Source organism: Podarcis bocagei (genome assembly GCF_964188305.1).
Source record: "Podarcis bocagei genome assembly, chromosome: 10".
In the NCBI taxonomy this organism is placed as follows: domain Eukaryota; kingdom Metazoa; phylum Chordata; class Lepidosauria; order Squamata; family Lacertidae; genus Podarcis; species Podarcis bocagei.
In genome coordinates, this window is record NC_138135.1 from 14,596,610 (window position 1) to 14,616,901 (window position 20,292).

The 20,292-nt window shown below is 44.2% G+C and overlaps 1 protein-coding gene across 10 annotated transcripts in view; it reads right to left on the reverse strand.

Annotated features, from left to right (window-relative positions):
• Positions 1–20,292, reverse strand: part of ABCC9 (ATP binding cassette subfamily C member 9) — a 95,136-nt gene that overhangs the window by 69,798 nt on the left and 5,046 nt on the right. For all 10 annotated transcript variants that reach the window (XM_081209780.1, XM_081209783.1, XM_081209778.1 and 7 more), the window contains exons 4-12: positions 18,898–19,019; positions 17,810–17,976; positions 16,461–16,703; positions 11,628–11,876; positions 10,898–11,056; positions 8,245–8,400; positions 4,215–4,349; positions 2,864–3,026; positions 619–659 (exon numbers count right to left, since the gene is read on the reverse strand). In XM_081209780.1, the coding sequence (XP_081065906.1) occupies positions 619–659; positions 2,864–3,026; positions 4,215–4,349; positions 8,245–8,400; positions 10,898–11,056; positions 11,628–11,876; positions 16,461–16,703; positions 17,810–17,976; positions 18,898–19,019 (1,435 nt within the window). The remainder of the gene's footprint in view (positions 1–618; positions 660–2,863; positions 3,027–4,214; positions 4,350–8,244; positions 8,401–10,897; positions 11,057–11,627; positions 11,877–16,460; positions 16,704–17,809; positions 17,977–18,897; positions 19,020–20,292) is intronic.

Consider the following 20,292-nt stretch of genomic DNA (forward strand, 5'->3'; position numbering starts at 1 on the left):
TGAATTTTAATTTTTATCATCTACAATACTGTCATTTATTTTATAGTACAGTACATTGATTATTGCTTTCATTTTATGTATCAGTGGTCTAGTTAGATAGTAAAATTCATGTTAAATTGCTGTTTTAGGGGTTGTTTTTAAAAGTCTGGAATGGATTAATCCATTTTGCATTACTTTCTATGGGAAAGCGCGCCTTGGTTTTGGAACACTTTGGTTTTGGAACGGATTAAGTTTGAGAACCAAGGTACCACTATAGAAATACAGGTAGGAGGTATGCTTGGCAACACGTATCCCAGCCCTCACATGGCTTGAGAATATTTTTTGGAGGTTTTCCATTTTCTTCCAAGCAATTTCATAAAAATCCTGAACTAATCTCAGGACAGTATTGTGTGGTAAGTGATTTGTCATCTCTAGTTAGAATCTTTCTCCGTAAGTTGTTGTTGTTGATGATGATGTTTTACATCAAGAGGACATCTGCCCTGCTGTCTGAAATAATACAATCTACTCTACCACCTCAAAAATCTAGCACTTCATTCTTCTGTATGTCTACAGCTAATTTAAAAGTTTGCTTAATAAACCACCCAACATTCACCACCCCCCAAAAAATTTAATTCTTACCGCAAGAACAGCTGCAATTGGTATAGCTGCATTCATAAAAACTGTGGAAAAAAGCACAACCATGAATTATATACAGCAACATTTGTCAGTGTCTGAACTATACTATAGATGTTTGCTTTAAGATTATTTCCTGCCCGGACAACTCCTTAATTGGAGGTTGGGGGGGGAGCTTTTCCTGTCAAATGAAAACATACTTGGAAATATTACGGTTTGTGTATTTTACTGAGCTGGGGAACATATTCCCAAAAGAATTGACGGGTTGTATTGCACAGTTAAAAACGTTGGCTTGGTGGGGAAAAGGGAATTATTTAAATCACTGAGGTTATGTTAAGCTAAATCAAAGGCCATTAAAAAATAAACAAACTCTGCTATATCAGCTGCCCATAGATGCTGCGTGTGATTGTTAATGTAAACAAATGGATGTCAACAAGCTTAATAAGGAAGGTTAGAAGATTATTTGGAGAGAACTTGTTGTGCTTGTCCCAGGGTATGAGAAAGGCAACAGGAGGTCAGGAAATCATTTCCCCTCGGCCAAGTTTCATAAACTTGGAAGCTTCACAAGGCTTTTTTTTCCATCTTGGAAGACAAAGAAAACGTAGAGATGCTGGAAGCTCATCTTGTGGGAAACGGGACCTGCTCTGCTGCGTGTGATCTCTCTTCCGTCTCTCTGCTAAGGTTGGGAATGCAGAGGTGACTGAATCCTGGGAATGCACAGAGGGAGAAAGACAATTGCCCCTGCAGGCCCTGGGGATAGCCTTCCCAGTCTTGTAAAGTCAGGATCAGAAGCCACATGCAGGAAGTACGATAATTCAATTATCTGCCTTGGAGCTCCCTAATCAGCTAAAATAATAATACAGTAATGTTTAACTGGCGGACCTAAAACTAGGAATGACCACCAATTATGATGAACGTCAGTCAAAGGGCGCTACTGAAATCATGGCCTGCCTGGTGGCTTCCCACAAACATCTGGGTGGTCACTGTGGAAAGCGACCACTGGGCGAGAAGGGTCTTTTTTGATCTCATCCAGCTGGGCTCTTGTTACTTTGCAACATTTCACAGATGACAACGGAGACTCTGGAGGCCTGCAACCTCCAGAGCAGTTTGGTGCAGGTCTGTGTTGAAGGTGCCCATGGACGTGGGCAGTTTTTGTGGCAGGTGCTGCCTCTAATGGCTCTATAAGACCATGAGAAGAGCCCGCTTTTTGAAGCCGGAGATCTATCTCTTCCAGCATCCTGTTATCACAGTGGCCAACCAGGTGCCTCTGGGCGGCTTGCAAGAAGGTTCGGGGTGTTTACAGCACTCTTCCCACCTGTGATTTTCAGCTACTGGTATTCAGAGACATGTGGCTTCCAACACTGGAGGTAAAATATAGCCCTTGTGGCTAGTAACCACTCTTTAAAAGCCAGGTCCATCTGGTACGCTGGCTGAGACCCTACCTGCCTGCCCACTGTCTCGCCAGAGTGGTACGTCCTCTGGTTATCTCCCACTTGGACTACTGCAATGTGCTCTACGTGGGGCTACCTTTGAAGGTGACCCGGAAACCACAACTACTCCAGAATGCGGCAGCTAGACTGGTGACTGGGAGCAACCTCTGAGACTATATAACACCGTCTTGAAAGACCTACATCGGCTCCCAGTACGTTTGCGAGCACAATTCAAAGTGTTGGTGCTGACCTTTAAAGTCCTAAATGGCCTCGGCCCAGTATACCTGAAGGAAGCCTCTACCGATCTGCCCAGACACTGACATCCAGCTCTGAGGGCCTTCTGGCACTTCCCTCACGGCAAGAAGTGAGGTTACAGGAAGCAAGGCAGAGGGCCTTCTTGGTAGTGGCACCCACCCTATGAAACACCCTCCCACCACTTGTCAAGGGAATAAACAATTATACAACCTTTTGAAGACATCTGAAGACAGCCCTGTATAGGGAAGTTTTTAAAGTTTAATGTTTTGTTATGTTTTTGTATATGCCAGGAGCAGCCCAGAGTAGCTGGGGCAACCCAGTTAGATGAGCAGGGTACAAATAATAGAACGTTGTTGTTGTTGTTGATAGCCATCACTACTGCTTGTGGGAACAAGTGACTTTTGTATTTTATAGTATATGTGGCATGTGTGTGCTTTTAAAAAAGCATTTATTTTATTTTGTGCGCTGCTGTTTTTGCGTTTGTCTTTGGACAAAAAGGGAGGAGGGTCAAACAATGAGATGGTGGCCTTCCAGCCAGCCTGCCACACTCAAGGATATATACTTACTGGAGAGAGATGTGTACAGAGCAAAGGTTTTGAGGCTCGTAAGCTCCTTCACCCTCGTTTCTTCTACGCTTCTGCAGAATATGTGCTCCCAGGCGTACAGCTTTAAAAGCTTGATCCCTTTCAGTATTTCATTGGTTTTCTTCAGCCTCTCTGTGGAGTAATCCTTTCCATCGATGGAAAATGGAGGGAGGAAAGGAGGAAAGAGAATTAAACCACCCATATAAAGAAATGCAAATAAATAATATTTTAGCAAACTATGGATCTTGCCAAACTGCAAAGTGAGGCCACAGGGTAGAGAGGGGAGAGACTGAGAGCCCGTAATGTGTTGCTGATCCTCAGAACCATGGTTTGAAGATCAGCTGAAACATCAGGAGCTGCCACATTTTCAAATCAGTTCAATAGTTTTTGATGCAAGAATTATGGTACAGTCAAACCTTGGTTGTCAAACGTTATCCATTCCGGAAGCCTGTTCAGCTTCCGAAAATGTTCGCCAACTGAGGCACAGCTTCTGATTGGTTGCAGGAGCTTCCTGCACTCAAGCGGAAGCCGCGTCAGACGTTCAGCTTCCGAAAAAACATTCGAAAACCAGAGCATTTCCTTCTGGGTTTTCGGCATTCGGGAGCCGAAACGTTCCAAATGGAGGCGTTCGGGAGCCAAGGTTTGACTGTAGTCAGTTATATCACTGTTCCTTTGGATGATCTGAAACCACTAAGTGCCCATCTAAACAAAGATGGTGATGTTGATAATAATAATAATAATAATAATAATAATAATAATAATAATAATGATGATGATGATGTCTGGGGTTTGAAAGTCAAACCATGGTTAAGGCAGGGTGCTGAGTTCACACTTAACACCAAGACATAATTGACAGAAACTAAGGTTTGTGCATCAATAAAGAAACTGTGGCTTGTTGGTAATAAATAAACCACAGTTAAGCTGCTGGGCCGTCTTCACACACCATGCTAATCATGGTTTAACAAACCATGGGGTTCTACTCGATGGTAGGACAAGCTCCTGACAGTATTATAGAGGAACAAAGCCACGAGTGTCAGTTTAGTTGTTAATAATAATAATAATAATAATAATAATAATAATAATAATAATGCTATTATTTATACCATAGAGTTGGAGGGTCCCCATGGTCATCGAGCCTAACCTCCTGCAATGTAGGAAGCTTTTGCCCAACCTGGGGCTCGAACTCTTGACCTTGAGGTTAAGAGTCTCATGCTCTGCTGACTGAGCTACATCCAACAGAGTACAGTAGCCAGGCACAAAACTCCAGTGTGTTACCACTCCAGTCGCGTGCTTTAAATAGCTGCCAAGTCTCATGTGTGGAAAAACAACTTACAAGTGTGCTCTTCTGAGCCTCGGCCAACTTTGTCGCTATGAAATATTGTATTGGAGCCAGCAATACAATGACAGCAGCGCCGACCAAGGCACTCTGGCCAAGTAAGTTGTAGAGCAGGATCACCCCCATGATAATCTACAAAAAAGGGGGGGTGAAGGGAGAGAAGACTTTGAAAACATTGCCAGTTCTGTAGTTCATTGCACAAACCTGTATGAGATGATCTAAAGGTGAAGCTGCCAAATTCAAAATATGCTGCATAATGCTTAACTGTAAAGGGTGTGTAACAAAGGCTACTAAGTTATACTAAGTCAGACACGGGTGGTGCTGTGGTCTAAACCACTGAGCCTCTTGGGCTTGCCAATCAAAAGGCCGGTGGTTCGAATCCCCATGACGGGGTGAGTTCCTGTTGCTCTGTCCCAGCTCCTGCCAGCCTAGCAGTTCGAAAGCACGCCAGTGCAATAGATAAATGGGTACTGCTGTGGCAGGAAGGTAAACAACGTTTCCATGAGCTCTGCTTTCCGTCACGGTGTTCCATTGTGCCAGAAGTGGTTTAGTCCTGCTAGCCACATGACCTGGAAAGCTGTCTGTGGACAAACGCCAGCTCCCTCGGACTGAAAGCAAGATGAGCGCCACAATCCCATAGTCGCCTTTGACTGGACTTAACAGTCCAGGGGTCCTTTACCTTTTTACCTTACCTTACTGATGCATGTTCACTCCATACATTTAAAGCACTATGATACCGCTTTAAATAGTCATGGCTTCCCCCAGAGGATTCTGGGAGCTGAAGTTTGTTTAAGGGTGCTGAGAGCTATTAGGTCCTTGTCTCCTCCGCCCAGAGCTACGATTCCCCAAATTCCCTGTAAAGAGGGATTTATTGTTAGGCCACTCTGGCAATTGCAGCTCTATGAGGGGAATAGGGGCCTCAAAACAATTCTCAGCAACCTTCACATAACACAGCTCCCAGAATTCTTTGGGAGAAGCCATGACAGTTTTAAGTGGTATTGTAGTGTTTTGAATATATGGGGTAAATGTGGCTGTAGTATTGATTGCTCTGCCTTGTGGTGGCTATCCGAGATGTCTGGCAGAGGAGGTTCCCCCCCCTCTGCTACCTGAAATTAGGGTAGGGGGAGGGATTCAGGGCAGAGGGCAAACCTGTGGCCCTCCAGCTGTTTTGGGGTTCCTACTCCATCTACCCCACCCAGCATGGCCAAAGGATAACTGCAATGCCCTTTGTGTGGGGCTCCCCTTGCACTTGATCTGGAAACTGCAGCTAATGCAGAATGCTGCAGCACGGTTGCTGACAGAAGCGATGCCCTCTCAGCATGTAACATCTCTGCTCAGAGATCTACACTGGTTACCAATTTGTCACTGGGATAACTGCAAAGTTTTCTCGCACCCACTAGCATGCTTAACAGCTGCATAGTAAAACTGCAGGAAGTCCTCAACAGCTTGGGACTACCGTATTTTTCGCTCGATAACACGCACCTGACCATAACACGCACGTAATTTTTAGAGGAGGAAAACAAGAAAAAAATATTCTAAATGAAACAGTAGATGTATGATTTTTGTGGTTCATGCTGTGGCCACAGACATATGATCTGATGGTGAGTTTGGGGTGACCCAGTGCAAAAATCCTGAGGATCCATGTGGATCCGTGCTTTGTAACCACGTTTTAAGTGGGGATGGAAGGAAAAGCACTCAAGGGATAAGGAGCACGCGTGGGGTGGGTGGAGAAGCAGCTTTTCTGCGAGCTGAGCAGGGAGGGAAAGAGCACTGTTGCTTTAAAGGTATACTTAAGGTATTTGCCCTGTGCCTGGGGTTTTTTCCATTTAACAGTTTGCAGCCTTTTTCTTCTGCTCCTTGTTTTGAGGCAGAATAGATTTGAGCAAGTGAGGAGGACTTGGATTGCAGGGGATTTGCCATTAGCTGTGTAAAAGCTCTCCTCCTTGCAGCCTTCTACTTTGTTTGTACAGGTGGCTACTGGTATCAGGTTCAGTTTGAGTGATAAGCAGCCACCAGCAGCAATACAATGGAGCACAAAAAGCAGTAGGGGCACTAGGACCCAGACAATGCTCAAATCTATCCTGCCTGAAAACAGCTGAGAAGCGGGAGGATAGCCTTTTCTTTTACTTCCTGGTTTTCACTGCGCTCCTGGCTCAGAGCTCCAGGTTGGTTTTGGTTTTTTTTTGCTGCTGGTTGCTTAAACCTTATCCTTCCTGATCCAAGCCCTCCTGTCCCTCTGCAGCCTCATTGCTCCATTTAGAGAGCGCTGGGACCTTTGCTAGCTGAGGCTGCAGCAGCTGTTGCCGGCTACTTTAAAAGCGCCTGCTGGCTTTGAACTGCCTGCCTTCTCCCGGCTTGCTATGGCTCCCGTCTGTCCCTCCTCGCGTGTAAGCGGCTGCTGCCCGCTTTGCTGGCATGGCTCTCCTTCCCTCCCTCCTCCTCAGCTCCTCCCCCTCCTCCTGGCTGTAAAGCAATCAAAGCTAGAGCCATGCAAAGCCCTGCAAGCGGCTCCGCTTTGCTTGACTGACGGCAGCCATGGCTCCGGTCGAGTGCATTCGCTCCGTAACACGCACAGGCATTTTCCCTTACTTTCTAGGAGCAAAAAACTGCGTGTTATGGAGCGAAAATTACGGTAGTTTACTTGCAAGATTGCCTTATACCATTTGCAGTAAATCATTTGTTTAGTGTGGCGGCAGCTACACTTTGGAACTCCCTGCCATTTGACAGGCAGATGCCTTTGCAGCAACTGCTTAAGACATTTTTGCCTAGGCAGCCTATCCAGACACATAGGTGCTGATGTCTCTTTAATCTCTTTTCACTGCGCAGCGATCCCTCTTGCTGTTCTGGCTTCTGAAATTCAGAATATTTTTCTTCTTGTTTTCCTCCTCCAAAAACTAGGTGCGTCTTGTGGTCTGGTGCGTCTTATAGAACGAAAAATACGGTACTTGGTTTCAACTAAATAAAAAAATTGTCCAGTAGCACCTTAGAGACCAACTATGTTTGTTCTTGGTATAAGCTTTTGTGTGCATGCATACTTCTTCAGTTTTTTTGGTTTTAACTATTCTTATTTATCATTTTAATGATCCAGATTCAACCTTCCCTGTCCACCAGTACAAGGGCTGCTGTGCTAGCCTAAGGGGCAATAATGGGATGCGGGTAGCGCTGTGGGTTAAACCACAGAGCCTAGGACTTTCCGATCAGAAGGTTGGCGGTTCAAATCCCCGTGACGGGGTGAGCTCCCGTTGCTCGGTCCCTGTTCCTGCCAACCTAGCAGTTCGAAAGCATATCAAAGTGCAAGTAGATAAATAGGTGCCGCTCCGGCGGGAAGGTAAACGCCGTTTCCGTGCGCTGCTCTGGTTCGCCAGAAGCGGCTTAGTCATGCTGGCCACATGACCCAGAAGCTGTACGCCGGCTCCCTCGGCCAATAAAGCGAGATGAGCACCGCAACCCCAGAGTCGGCCATGACTGGACCTAAATGGTCAGGGGTCCCTTTACCTTTAAGGGGCAGTAATAACAGTTGTGCAATATGAAACCAAGTGCAATGGTTGCGTTAGCAGAAGTGGGATGTGCAACCTGTTGCGAGGACCATGCTAGCTCCTGGCACATTCTCTTGTGCAAACCATTCCACTAGCACAGGTAGTACACTGCTAAAGGACTTTAACATAGCGCTGCATTTAATTCCTTCCAGTATTTCTTGTAAGCAGCCCAGATGTTTTGTTACAATCAAGCAGTATACGAATTTTGCCAAATCCAGCAAAATAAAGAGTCGTGCATGATGAGAGTTGTAGACAAGCAACATCTGGAGGGGCATGGGAATCTCATCCTCTGCTTTAACTGGTGATGCCAAGAATTGAACCCAGCAGCATCTCCATCCATCCATGTGCTCTAACCTTGAGCTTTGATCCCTCCCTTAAGGCTCCGTCATTCTTTAAGATTCAGTAAAGTTGTGTGAGTGTGGTTTTTTGCAATGAATGAAATGAAATCTGTTGCGTCTTCCAAAAATCAGTCCCTTACTTCGATGCTCTACCTGAACGGGCATAGCCCATAGGTTGGGACACAGGAAAAGGAACCACATCAGTTGATTAGTTTCAATGGCGACCAAGTTATTGATCTGTCCCAGAGTCATCTCTCCCATGGACAGGTTGGATGTGGAAAGTCTCAGCATCTTATTATAGATCATTGCCTGTGGAAAGAAGCGGGGCAAAATGTTGGTGGGTGGTATACATTCCTTTTCTTTAAATTGTTATTATTTGTTTGCATATTTAATGAAGGAAAAAAGGAGGAGAAAAACATTTAAGACCATAAAGTGAAAAAAATAGTATATAAATGATACTGAGATGTCAGGGACTGTACTGAGGAGGAATGGTTGGAGCCACCCCTTCCCCCTGATCCTGATCCTGAATCTTCTCAGGAGCAGGAGGACAGTATAGATTTAGAACAGTGGTTTGCAGAGGGGCATATTTCTGAAGGCAGAAGCTGGGAAATACTGGATGGGGAACAGCTAGCAGAAGAAACACCGGAAGAGAGAGAGTTAACAGATTGACAGTCTCTGGATAGCATCCACCCCCCTTCTCCAAAGTCTTGAAGAGCTCAGAAAGTGTCAGAACAGAAAGCACAGAGGGTACAAGCTCAGATTACAAGATGTAGGAGTGACATGGATTAATAGGGACGGAGGGGGTGTGAGCCTTAATTGGGAGCACCGCCATTTCTAGGAGATGGGTTCTTTGTTCTCTCACTGTGATTAGTAAAGATTCTAACTGGTAAGGCGTTCCTTTCATTTGATCTCTTTTCTACTGCCACAGGGCGAGGAAGCTGATTCCCCGAAGCCTGACATGAGACTAACAACAACAACAAAAATACCACCATCAATTCACAATCTAAATACAATAACTATCAGTATTGTGTTTAGTTAAATGTGTAAGTAGAAAGAAGCCCTCCAAATGTCCAGAGAAATATCCACACAAAACTGAAATATGTTCAAATGTAGCAAGGGCTGCCTGCAATAGATCGTGGGTATTGCTGTATAAGTCTCTTAGCAACCATAAGGGCTCATAAAATCCGCTTTTGACGTCCTGCCATTAATCCCCATACTACAGGAATAAAAGTTCATGATCCCTAGGGATGTGCTCCACAAGGAGCTGGCTCAAGGCCCGAGGCCCATTGGCAGACGAACACTACGCTACAAAGATGTCTGCAAACAAGACACGAAGGTTAGCAACATCAACTTCGCTCTTTGGGTATCTCTTGCAGATGACCACAGCACTGAGAGGCAGTCAGATGGTATATCCAAATCAGTGACCAGAGGAGGAATCGGAGGCAGATTTGGGGAGTGCTGCTGGTTTGTACATACTAGGCGTGGAACCTTGGGGGTGCTGAAGGGAGCGCCGTAACTCTGCTTTAGGATGGAGCATGAGAGACAGGGGGCGCCGAATTTCGGCATCATTTGTGGGTGGGGAGAAACCTTCCCTTCCCTCAGCATCAATCTGTAGGGGGCAAATGTCACAAGAGTCTGGGAGGGGGTTCATTACAGTTTGATGAATTGTGGGTGTTTTCCTGTACCCCTCTTTCTTTCTTTTCAATCCAGAAAAAAAAGACTTGCCACTGCTTCAGGCCGCGGTTCCTCTCCTCAGAACAGCCTTGCAGCATTTCTGGGCCAGACTGGGCATGGGAACGATGTTTCATTTTGATGCAGTGGCATTCCTACGGCCCAGGAATGTGACAGGGCTCCTCTGAAGAGGAAGTGTGCCAAAGCTTATAAAAAGAAAAAGAAAAAAATACAACTACTCACAGCCACCTCATAAAAATGTAAGTGAATCTGAAAGTAGTGCAAGTTACATTCTCTCATTGCCCCTGAAAGTCAACAATATCCCTCCCCCACAACCTTTGTGGGGACAAAATGTTGTTTGAAGGTGGGGTTGCGGCTAAGGGATGGGAAGACTTCTGCCCAGTTCAATTTTAAAAGCCTGATACCACTTGGTAGGACAGACCTATATAGCTGGCTCCATGATTCAAATCAGGCATCCCCAGCTGGTTTTGGACTACAACTCCCATCATCCCTAGCTAACAGGAACAGTGGTCAAGGATGATGGGAATTGTAGTCCCAAAACATCTGGAGGGCCGGACTTGGGGATGCCTGATTCAAATATTATTTCTTTAAAATCTCTATCCTGTCATTCCTCCCAAAGGAGACCAAGGTATAAAACACCCAAACACCAAAACAGTAAACATAATTTTTTAACCCTACAAACATTAGAAAACATATTTTAAAACAGTTAATGATGTCAAGATTACCAGACAATGTCTTTTAGCCCTCAAGTGCCTGAGTGAACAGTAATGTTTTACAATTTCTCTGGAATGCTATTAATGAGGGAGCAAGATGCATCTTACAGGGGAGGGCATCCTATAAACAAGGAGCTGCCACCAAGAAGGCCCTGTCGTGGGTCAACGCCAACCAGGCACTATGATGGAAGAAGGGTGGGATGAAGCAAGATGTAAACAGGTCTTTTGCCACTGCTATCAGGTACAAAGGACACTGGAGAGACTCCTTAATGCCATCCAAACAGCCAAACACTTTTTATCAAATCTGCCCCAATCCTCCTGGTCCAATTAGGCCCAAGTATGGATACTTTGAAGCCTTGACCAAGCCGTTTCACAGCCTGTGGAGTAATGCCTTTATTTACCAGCAAAGCTCCTCGTAGATTGATGCCTGTTTCTATGGTAACGTAGTAGGAGGCCTGGAGAAAGGTCCTTTGCAGGATGAGGGCCAGGAAGAGGAGAACTGCCAGGACATAGGCGGTTTTGAGGAAATTGGTTGAAGTGAGGAACGGATCTGTAGAATTCTACGGAGCAAAACGAAAGAGATTGTTTAAACTAAGAGAAAATATTGGAGGTCTAACCAAACAGCAAGGAAACGAAAATAATAATAATTAGCTGTCACCCAATTAAAGAAGGCCTAAGGCAATTCACCTGGAAAAAATGCATAAACGTGAATGTGAATAAACAATAATTGCTAAGAAAAAACTACAATTTTTCTCTAAAGTATCAAAAAGAAAAAGTACAGTTAAAAATAAGAAGACTAAAATAATTCTGGAGTCTCTGATAAACAATAGTTTGTTGGTTGAAGAAACACACACACCCTACCTCCCCCTGTTTCATTCATGATTTGTTAAACCATAGATTCCTGTGACATATGGATTGGGAAGCTTTTGGTATAAGTGCTTCTTACACATCAGGGTATCAAATGTCTCGACTTGGTCTGTTTAAAAAGGAAAAGCCTATTCAAATGATACTCCCACACACAAACAAATGATACTTCCTTCCCCTATCACCTAAATTTTAGGTCCCATAAACAATAACCAACTGAGGACCAACAAGCCATCTCCCTAAAAAATATACTCTAATTTTACTTACTCTAACTGGGTAAATAGCTCCAGAGGTTAAGGCAGTGTAGTTTGCAGACGTTGCATTGGTCATGAGAATGTCGTCTTCAGTCTCGTTAGAAAAACTCATAACGATGCCGGAAATACAGAGCGGTCCAGCAAACCCCAACAGATCGGCTAAGTAACGAAAGGTACTGCTCAGAAGGATTGGCCGCCCGAAGGCACGATACATGGCAAGCCAGATGGAAGGCTTGCGGTTTGGCTTGTCCTCCACTTTTTTCTGAGAAATAATAATAATAATAATTTATTATTTATACCCCGCCCATCAGGCTGAGTTTCCCCAGCCACTCTGGGCAGCTTCCAATCGAGTGTTAAAAACAATAGAGCATTAAATAGGGTGGATGCAAATTTTCAAAATAAATAAAACTCTTTTTTTCCTTGTGAGGATACTGCTATGTTTCTCTTCTAAAAATAAATCAACTTACACGAAACAACCCGAACAGAAGCATGTTTGTCCTACAATCAATCTCTAAAACTGAATCGATACAGGGTACGTTGAGATAAAGGGGCTTTTCTACGTAAACGAAGAACCAGCATGACTGTTTCCGCAAATATGGATACAGTGGTACCTCGGGTTACATACACTTCAGGTTACATACGCTTCAGGTTACAGACTCCGCTAACCCAGAAATAGTAGAATCATAGAATCATAGAATCATAGAGTTGGAAGAGACCACAAGGGCCATCGAGTCCAACCCCCTGCCAAGCAGGAAACACCATCAGAGCACTCCTGACATATGGTTGTCAAGCCTCTGCTTAAAGACCTCCAAAGCAGGAGACTCCACCACACTCCTTGGCAGCAAATTCCACTGTCGAACAGCTCTTACTGTCAGGAAGTTCTTCCTAATGTTTAGGTGGAATCTTCTTTCTTGTAGTTTGGATCCATTGCTCCGTGTCCGCTTCTCTGGAGCAGCAGAAAACAACCTTTCTCCCTCCTCTATGTGACATCCTTTTATATATTTGAACATGGCTATCATATCACCCCTTAACCTTCTCTTCTCCAGGCTAAACATGCCCAGCTCCCTTAGCCGTTCCTCATAAGGCATCGTTTCTAGGCCTTTGACCATTTTGGTTGCCCTCCTCTGGACACGTTCCAGTTTGTCAGTGTCCTTCTTGAATTGTGGTGCCCAGAACTGGACACAGTACTCCAGGTGAGGTCTGACCAGAGCAGAATACAGTGGCACTATTACTTCCCTTGATCTAGATGCTATACTCCTATTGATGAGGCCCAGAATTGCATTGGCTTTTTTAGCTGCCGCGTCACACTGTTGGCTCATGTCAAGTTTGTGGTCAACCAAGACTCCTAGATCCTTTTCACATGTACTGCTCTCAAGCGAGGTGTCACCCATCTTGTATTTGTGCCTCTCATTTTTTTTGCCCAAGTGCAATACTTTACATTTCTCCCTGTTAAAATTCATCTTGTTTGTTTTGGCCCAGTTTTCTAATCTGTCAAGGTCGTTTTGAAGTGTGATCCTGTCCTCTGGGGTGTTAGCCACCCCTCCCAGTTTGGTGTCATCTGCAAATTTGATCAGGATGCCCTTGAGTCCATCATCCAAGTCGTTGATAAAGATGTTGAATAAGACCGGGCCCAAGACAGAACCCTGTGGCACCCCACTAGTCACTCTTCTCCAGGATGAAGAGGAACCATTGATGAGCACCCTTTGGGTTCGGTCAGTCAGCCAGTTACAAATCCATTGAGTGGTAGCATAGTCAAGACCGCATTTTACCAGCTTCTTTACAAGAATATCATGGGGCACCTTGTCGAATGCCTCGGGTTAAGTACCTCGGGTTAAGAACTTTGCTTCAGGGTGAGAACAGAAATCATGCAGCGGCGGCATGGCAGCAGCGGGAGGCCCCATTAGCTAAAGTGGTACCTCAGGTTAAGAACAGTTGCAGGTTAAGAACAGACCTCTGGAACGAATTAAGTACTTAACCCGAGGTACCACTGTATTCACGTTCTGTCTGATTTGCACCATTGCTTGGGGAATGTGAAGAAATATCAACGGAAAACTAGATTTAAATCATCTATTTAAACTTGTCGCTTTTCTTGCTGATTTCAGCTCATGAATCAACTCGCTGATTCGAGCTGCTTTCATTTAAAGCAGGGGCGGGGAAAACCTTTTTTAATTTTTTAAATTTTTTTTGCTGCGGGGGCCCTATTCTCTTCATGGCAACGTTCTGGGGGCTGCGTGCCAGCGGTGGGCAGGGTTAGAGGCAAAAGTGGGAGGAGCAATGATAGCTTTATGTTTGTACAGGAAGGTAGCTTCTGTGCACGCACACCCCCCCTCATCTTCCATGAAGCAAGCAAGAAACATTATCAGAGTTCAAGGACATGCTCCAGCCAGGCAAAAACATTCAAAAGCAATTAAGGCCTCGAAAGGGCGAATGTGGAATAAATTTACCTCTGATTTTGCTGTAGGTGAAATTGACAGGCAGCAGGTACGGGTGGACTAAACAATGGCTATAAATGTTACTACTACTACTACTACTACTACTACTACTACTACTACTGGAGAGTCAGTGTGGTGTAGTGGTTAAGAGCGGTGGACTCGTAATCTGGTGAACCAGGTTCGATTCCCCTCTCCTCCACATGCAGCTGCTGGGTGACCTTGGGCTAGTCACACTTCTCTGAAGTCTCCCAGCCTCACTCACCTCACAGAGTGTTTGTTGTGGGGGAGGAAGGGAAAGGAGATTGTTAGCTGCTTTGAGGCTCCTTAGGGTAGTGATAAAGCGGGATATCAAATCCAAACTCTTCTCTTCTCTTCTACTAATAAAAATAATAATTTGATTCTTCCAAATTGACTGTAGATGTTGTTGTTTTCCCCCTGAGGGGATCCTCTATATTTATATTTTTGCTTTAGGAAAAATGGAGTGGCAACTATCCTTTGGAAACAGGACTCACAGAAATTGGAGCTGACGGTCCATTCAGTTAACTATCCAAAATCTTCCCACATGGAGATTGTGCTGAAGGCACTCCCTATTCATTATTCTTGGTTTGACTTTGGATCCTTTTAGTTTGGTTCATTGTTCATTTGATCCCCTCCCCCACCCAACCCTCACACCCTGTAATCTGCCTTGAAACTCTTCTTGGAATAAATGTGACATAGAACTTTAGAAAATAGCCAACTAAATAAAAATGGAATTATTACCGCTGCTATTATAGTAACAGATCTTTGGTAGATTGCTTTGATATAGGACCATGAACCTGAGGCTGACAAGAGTTATTCTCACCACAAAATTGTGTCTGAGATAATTTAACAGCCTCATGTTCAGCATCTTTCACTGAAGGCTTTGGGGGAGAACAGACTCCTACATTCTCCAAAGGGATGGAATGCACTCAAGGCCAGCTCTGTCCCATTTTATACAGGAACAGTTTGGCTTAATCCTTCTCTCCTCAGAAACCTTATAAACTGGCTATGCATGAGTAACAGCTAGCAAGATCGCTGAAATTTAAGTCTATGGTACCAGTGTAAACAATGGCAAAAATTAGCAGCTGCCTCAGGCCCCCAGATGTAGAATAATTTTCGAAACTTTCCTAAATTTGCCTATAGTTCCTTTTTCAAAGCAGGTGTGGCAAGGATTGGATATGAAAAGCATGCAATCTACCCCCAAGCCTAGGCATTTTGGGGCACCGTGAGACCCCAAAACAGGATGTCCCAATTTTATCAGGACAGTTGAGGGGTATACAATGGCCATCTGACCTCTGGTGACCTCAAAAATCTCTGGTGAAGGATCCGATGAAGATGAATTCGGCTGGATCAATGGGAGAAATTATGGAAAAGTGATATTAAATTTACCGCATGTTACACAATCAGAGAAAATTTGATGAAAATGGTGTACCAATGGTACTTAACTCTGGTAAAATTGGCTAAAATTTGCAAACTAAAATCAAATACCTGTTGGAGATGCAAGAAAGAAATAGGAACAATGTTTCACATGTGGTGGGAATGCCAACCTATTAAACAGTTTTGGAATGAAATATATGAAGAAATCAAAAAGATGTTTAAAATATCTTTTAGTAAAAACCCGGAGGCATTCCTTTTAGGTATAATCACAAATGATATCCCTGACAATCAAAGGAAAGTATTCCTCTATGCGACAACAGCTGCCAGGATGCTCATAGCAAAAAATTGGAAAGGGAGAAAAAATCCATCAGTGAAAGAATGGCAAATTAAATTTTGTGAATATAGACATCTGGCAAGACTCACAGCATTCATAAGGGAACAATCGGACCTAAAATTATTAAAAGAATGGGGATGTGCTAAAGAGTATATGAAAAAACATTGTTCTGGAGTAAGTATATCGGTATGTAACGAATGAAGCTTTGCAGGGTTAAAGAAAGAGAAAAATGGTGCAAAACGTATAAAGATAGTGTCTACATTAGACACAACAATTTAGAAAGAGTAAAAATTTCTTAGAACAAAGGAAGGAAGTCAAGATGTGTATACATAACGTTACGATCAGAATGATGATATGGATTTATTTGTAGATGTGTTTTTGGTTTTTGTTTGTTTTTTCTAGTGTTTTGTGTTTTTGTTTTTGCTTATTTGTACTGCTTTATTTTGGATTCAATGTTTGTAATTTTTGTTGTAATGTTGCATTGAAAATGAAAAAAAAATAGGAAGATGAATGAACATGGGTGGCTTTAAAAGTGGGTTAGACAAATTACTGGAAGGTAAGATTGCCTCAGTTGGCTAACAGCCACAATGGCTGTGTTCGACCTCAACTATTGGAGGCATTATAGGAATCAAAAGCAGAGCGAGTGGCTGTCACAATCAGGTTCTGTTCCCGCTCAGGAAGTTACCTTTTGCTCCTCATACGCATCTTTCAAGCGGACGTAGTTTGTAAGGGCTCGCATGGCGATCGGCAGTTTCCCAATCGCCTTCAGGTCAATAGGCTTCCTGTGAGCTGATATGATAAGCGGGTTCATCCACCAGTAGGTTGCTTTGGAGAGCAAGTTGACGAAAGGCTGCAGGAACCTCACACCCAGATCCTGTAGATCTTCGGGAGGCTTCACTTTCTGAGGGTCTGTGAAAAACACATATTTCTGGAGATAAAAACAACAAAGAACAAGTTGAGTGGCAGGTGATTTTTTAAAATGCCCCCCATTTCTTTTCTTTCTTTATTTTATTTATATACAGTGGTACCTCGGGTTACATACGCTTCAGGTTACATACGCTTCAGGTTACATACGCTTCAGGTTACAGACTCCACTAACCCAGAAATAGTACCTCAGGTTAAGAACTTTGCTTCAGGATGAGAACAGAAATAACGCAGCAGCAGCGGGAGGCCCCATTAGCTAAAGTGGTGCTTCAGGTTAAGAACAGTTTCAGGTTAAGAACGGACCTCCAGAACGAATTAAGTACTTAACCCGAGGTACCACCCGAGAAACACAGGGATTATTCCCCCATATGGGGTAGATCCACATGTACATATTTGTAACTATGTCTACCTTCAGGAATCCAACTGTGAACTGATGTGAGTAAACTTCTTTTATTGACTTTGAATAAGGTTGTGGCATCTTTATTCTTTTAAGAGGGATTTAAGGGAACTGACCAGGAACGTACAATTCAATCTGAGACAGACTGAATTGTATAATAGTGAGAAGCTCACATGATCTTGCAACCAGCTATCTGCTGTGCATGTAAAAAGGGGAATGTAACTCTGCTAAGTAAATGAACTTGCTAGCGTAAATTAGGAAGGATATCAATTAACAATATATCCTCTCCTGCCACTCTGAACATTTCCACAGCAGAGACCTGCAGAGGGGCTACACAAGAAGAAGTTCCTATAGGGCAGGGTTTCCCAAACTTGGGTCTCCAGGTGGTTTTAGACTACAAGTCCCATCAACCCTAGCTAGCAATCAGCTGGAAACCCAAGTTTGGGAAACATTGCTATAGTGCATGGGAAGTGGGGAGGTTGATCTACACACTAATTCAAAGCCTCTGCGTGATGCACCTTTTTGTGTGTGTTTTTTTCACAGGTTCCTAAATCTGTAAGCCAGCATTGCAAAACAAACACTCCAAGAGCTGGGAGATGATGGTAGTGATTGACTTCAGCAAGGGCTAAACTCCTCCACTCCACTGGCCAGTGGCTGGTAGATAACACAGCAAAGTTATATCAAGTCTGGAATCTATGCCAAGCAGAACACACCCTGACACGGATGACGTTGATCTCCACTGCCATCAATAACCCATAGAGCACAACCATCAGTCCGGTGATGCAGAAACGCAGCTGCTGAAAGCTGAACCCATCTTGGCAATATCTGACCAGCTTGATAGTTTTGGTGACAAAGGCCATGACCCAGTACAGAAACAGAGCTGCGACACAAAGGAAGAAATAACACTTAGTTATACATAGGTATCAGTAATCTCTAATCTATCAATCTGTCCAGAGTCTGCTGAGGATATAACCAGTTTAAAAACAGAGGTTATGGAAACTGTGTGTTGTTTCCAATGTTTTTCTTCTTCTATGGCGATTGTCTTCCATAAACACGGTTTTAACAATGAGTCTGTAAGTGACTGTGGAGGCCAATTCTGGATCCACACGTCCTTCCACAGTGGGGACATAGGCTTCTGGGCAGGAGTTGATCGCGTTGTGGATTTGCCAAGCATGCCTTCCTCTTAGCACGTTTCTCCCTTGTGTCCTGAGTTTGAGTGTCTTCAAAGCCCATGACACCTTTGTTAAAAGCTGCTCTCCAACTGGAGCGCTCGCAGGCCAGTGTTTCCCAGTTGTCAGTGTTTATACTACTTTTTTTTTTAGATTTGCCTTGAGACAGTCTTTAAACCTCTTTGGTTGACCACCAGCGTTACGCTTTCCATTTTAGCCATACTCAAAGTAGGCCCAGCAATCTTAATGGACGTGGCTAACTTAAGTGCATTAATTTTGATGGGTCTACTCTGAGTCGGATACAATCCATATGAGACAACTGAACAAGGCTGACATATAATAGGCATCTAAAGTGCATCAATGTGGGGGTGAACGAGATCGCTATCCTAAATCTGCAAGCCCTTTTCTCAATGCACTGGTGTCTTCTGCTCTGTGGAATGTACACAGCCTCTCTAGCTGTTGTGTCTCTGCCATGCATATCCACAGAGGGAAAACACACGTGTTTCTCATTTTATTCCTCACAGCACAAATATTTATTTATCAGCAGGGAATCCAGCATGGCTTTGCTCAAAAAGCCCACTGAAAAGAGAGTGTGTGCTTTTTAAAACAAAAACAAAAAACCAACCGCTTACCCAGAAGTAGTTTTGGAAAATTTGAGGTCTCAATATTGTGGTAATAAACGATAGATGTTGTCGCCGCTACAAATCCCATTATAGCAGGGAGGAAGAGATGTAGGTGGCGGGACTTCAACTGTCTGCAGGGGAACAAGGGTGATGTCAAAAATGTGACTGGATTGCCAAGTATCGAGTTCAAGCAGATAAGCTATAAAGCTCAGAAGCCCCTCTTCAGATCTCACCTCTTCAAAAGATTCACTAGCCAGCCTTGGGCACTAAGCCTACACCACAAGACTGGCTCTAGATGTTGTTTTGTAAAGTGCTTTGAGGTGAGTTTTGTTTTGTTACGATCACATGGTTATATAAATTTAATGGCATAAATAAAACAAATCCCAACAGACTCAGGCAGCATGGTCAATGGTCAGGGGAGATAAGAGTTGTGGTTCAACAACTTTTGGAAGCCACAAGGTTGGGGAAGCTTGGAGTAGGATATTGCTAAAAAGCACACGGGAAGATGGTAGAAAGCGAGGATATTAGGATAATATGAGCTTTAGCCCAATGGCGCACCTAGACCAGCACCCTGTGGCCAGCCAGATGTCTGTAGGAAACCTGGAAGCAGGATGTGAGCTCAAGAGCATTCCCCCTATGATGTGGTCTCCAACAACTAGAATTCAGAAACACTTAATGCCTTTGACTGTATAGGCCAGGGGTCAGCAACCTAAGGCCCATGGGCCACAAGCAGCCCATGGGGGTCGTTTAACCAGCCCATGGACCCCCACTGCCCACTCAGGGACTCCCGCTACCCACTCGGTTGTCTCCTGTGCACCACGCTAAACCAACATGGAGCAAAGTGGGGACCGACTTCCACGACGCTGGCCGGCTTCCCATTAACTGCAGGAAGCTCCTGCAGTCAATGGGAAGCTGTGCACACCTCTTCCACGCCAGAAGGAGCGCCGGAAATAGCATTTGTGCATGCATGCATACACACACACACACTGGCATCTTAAGACCGTGAACCAGCCCAAGCCACAAAAACTTTGCCAACCCCTGGTGCAGGCAGAGCTAGCAGCCACTGGTAGGATGAAGCTCTAAGTGTTCCATTTCTTGGCTGTAGTCTACTAGGCAGTCTGAGGACAATTGTGGGGGACCTCCAAACCCTCCCTGTTTCGGAGTGGGATTCAGTCACACACTGTACCAGCAACTTCAAGCTGAGCAATAAATGCTGATATGGAGCTGTTGCACAACAAACCGCCTTTCCCAGAAGATCAGACTTTTTGCAATAAGGAAAGTGGTGGGAAACGCATCGGAAAACATGAGACAGCACTTGCTTTGACGCAGCTTTGCCCAGAAAACAGACCAGTGTGAACAAATAGTTGACGTTGTCTCATCTCCCTGCGAACAAAAGCAGGATGG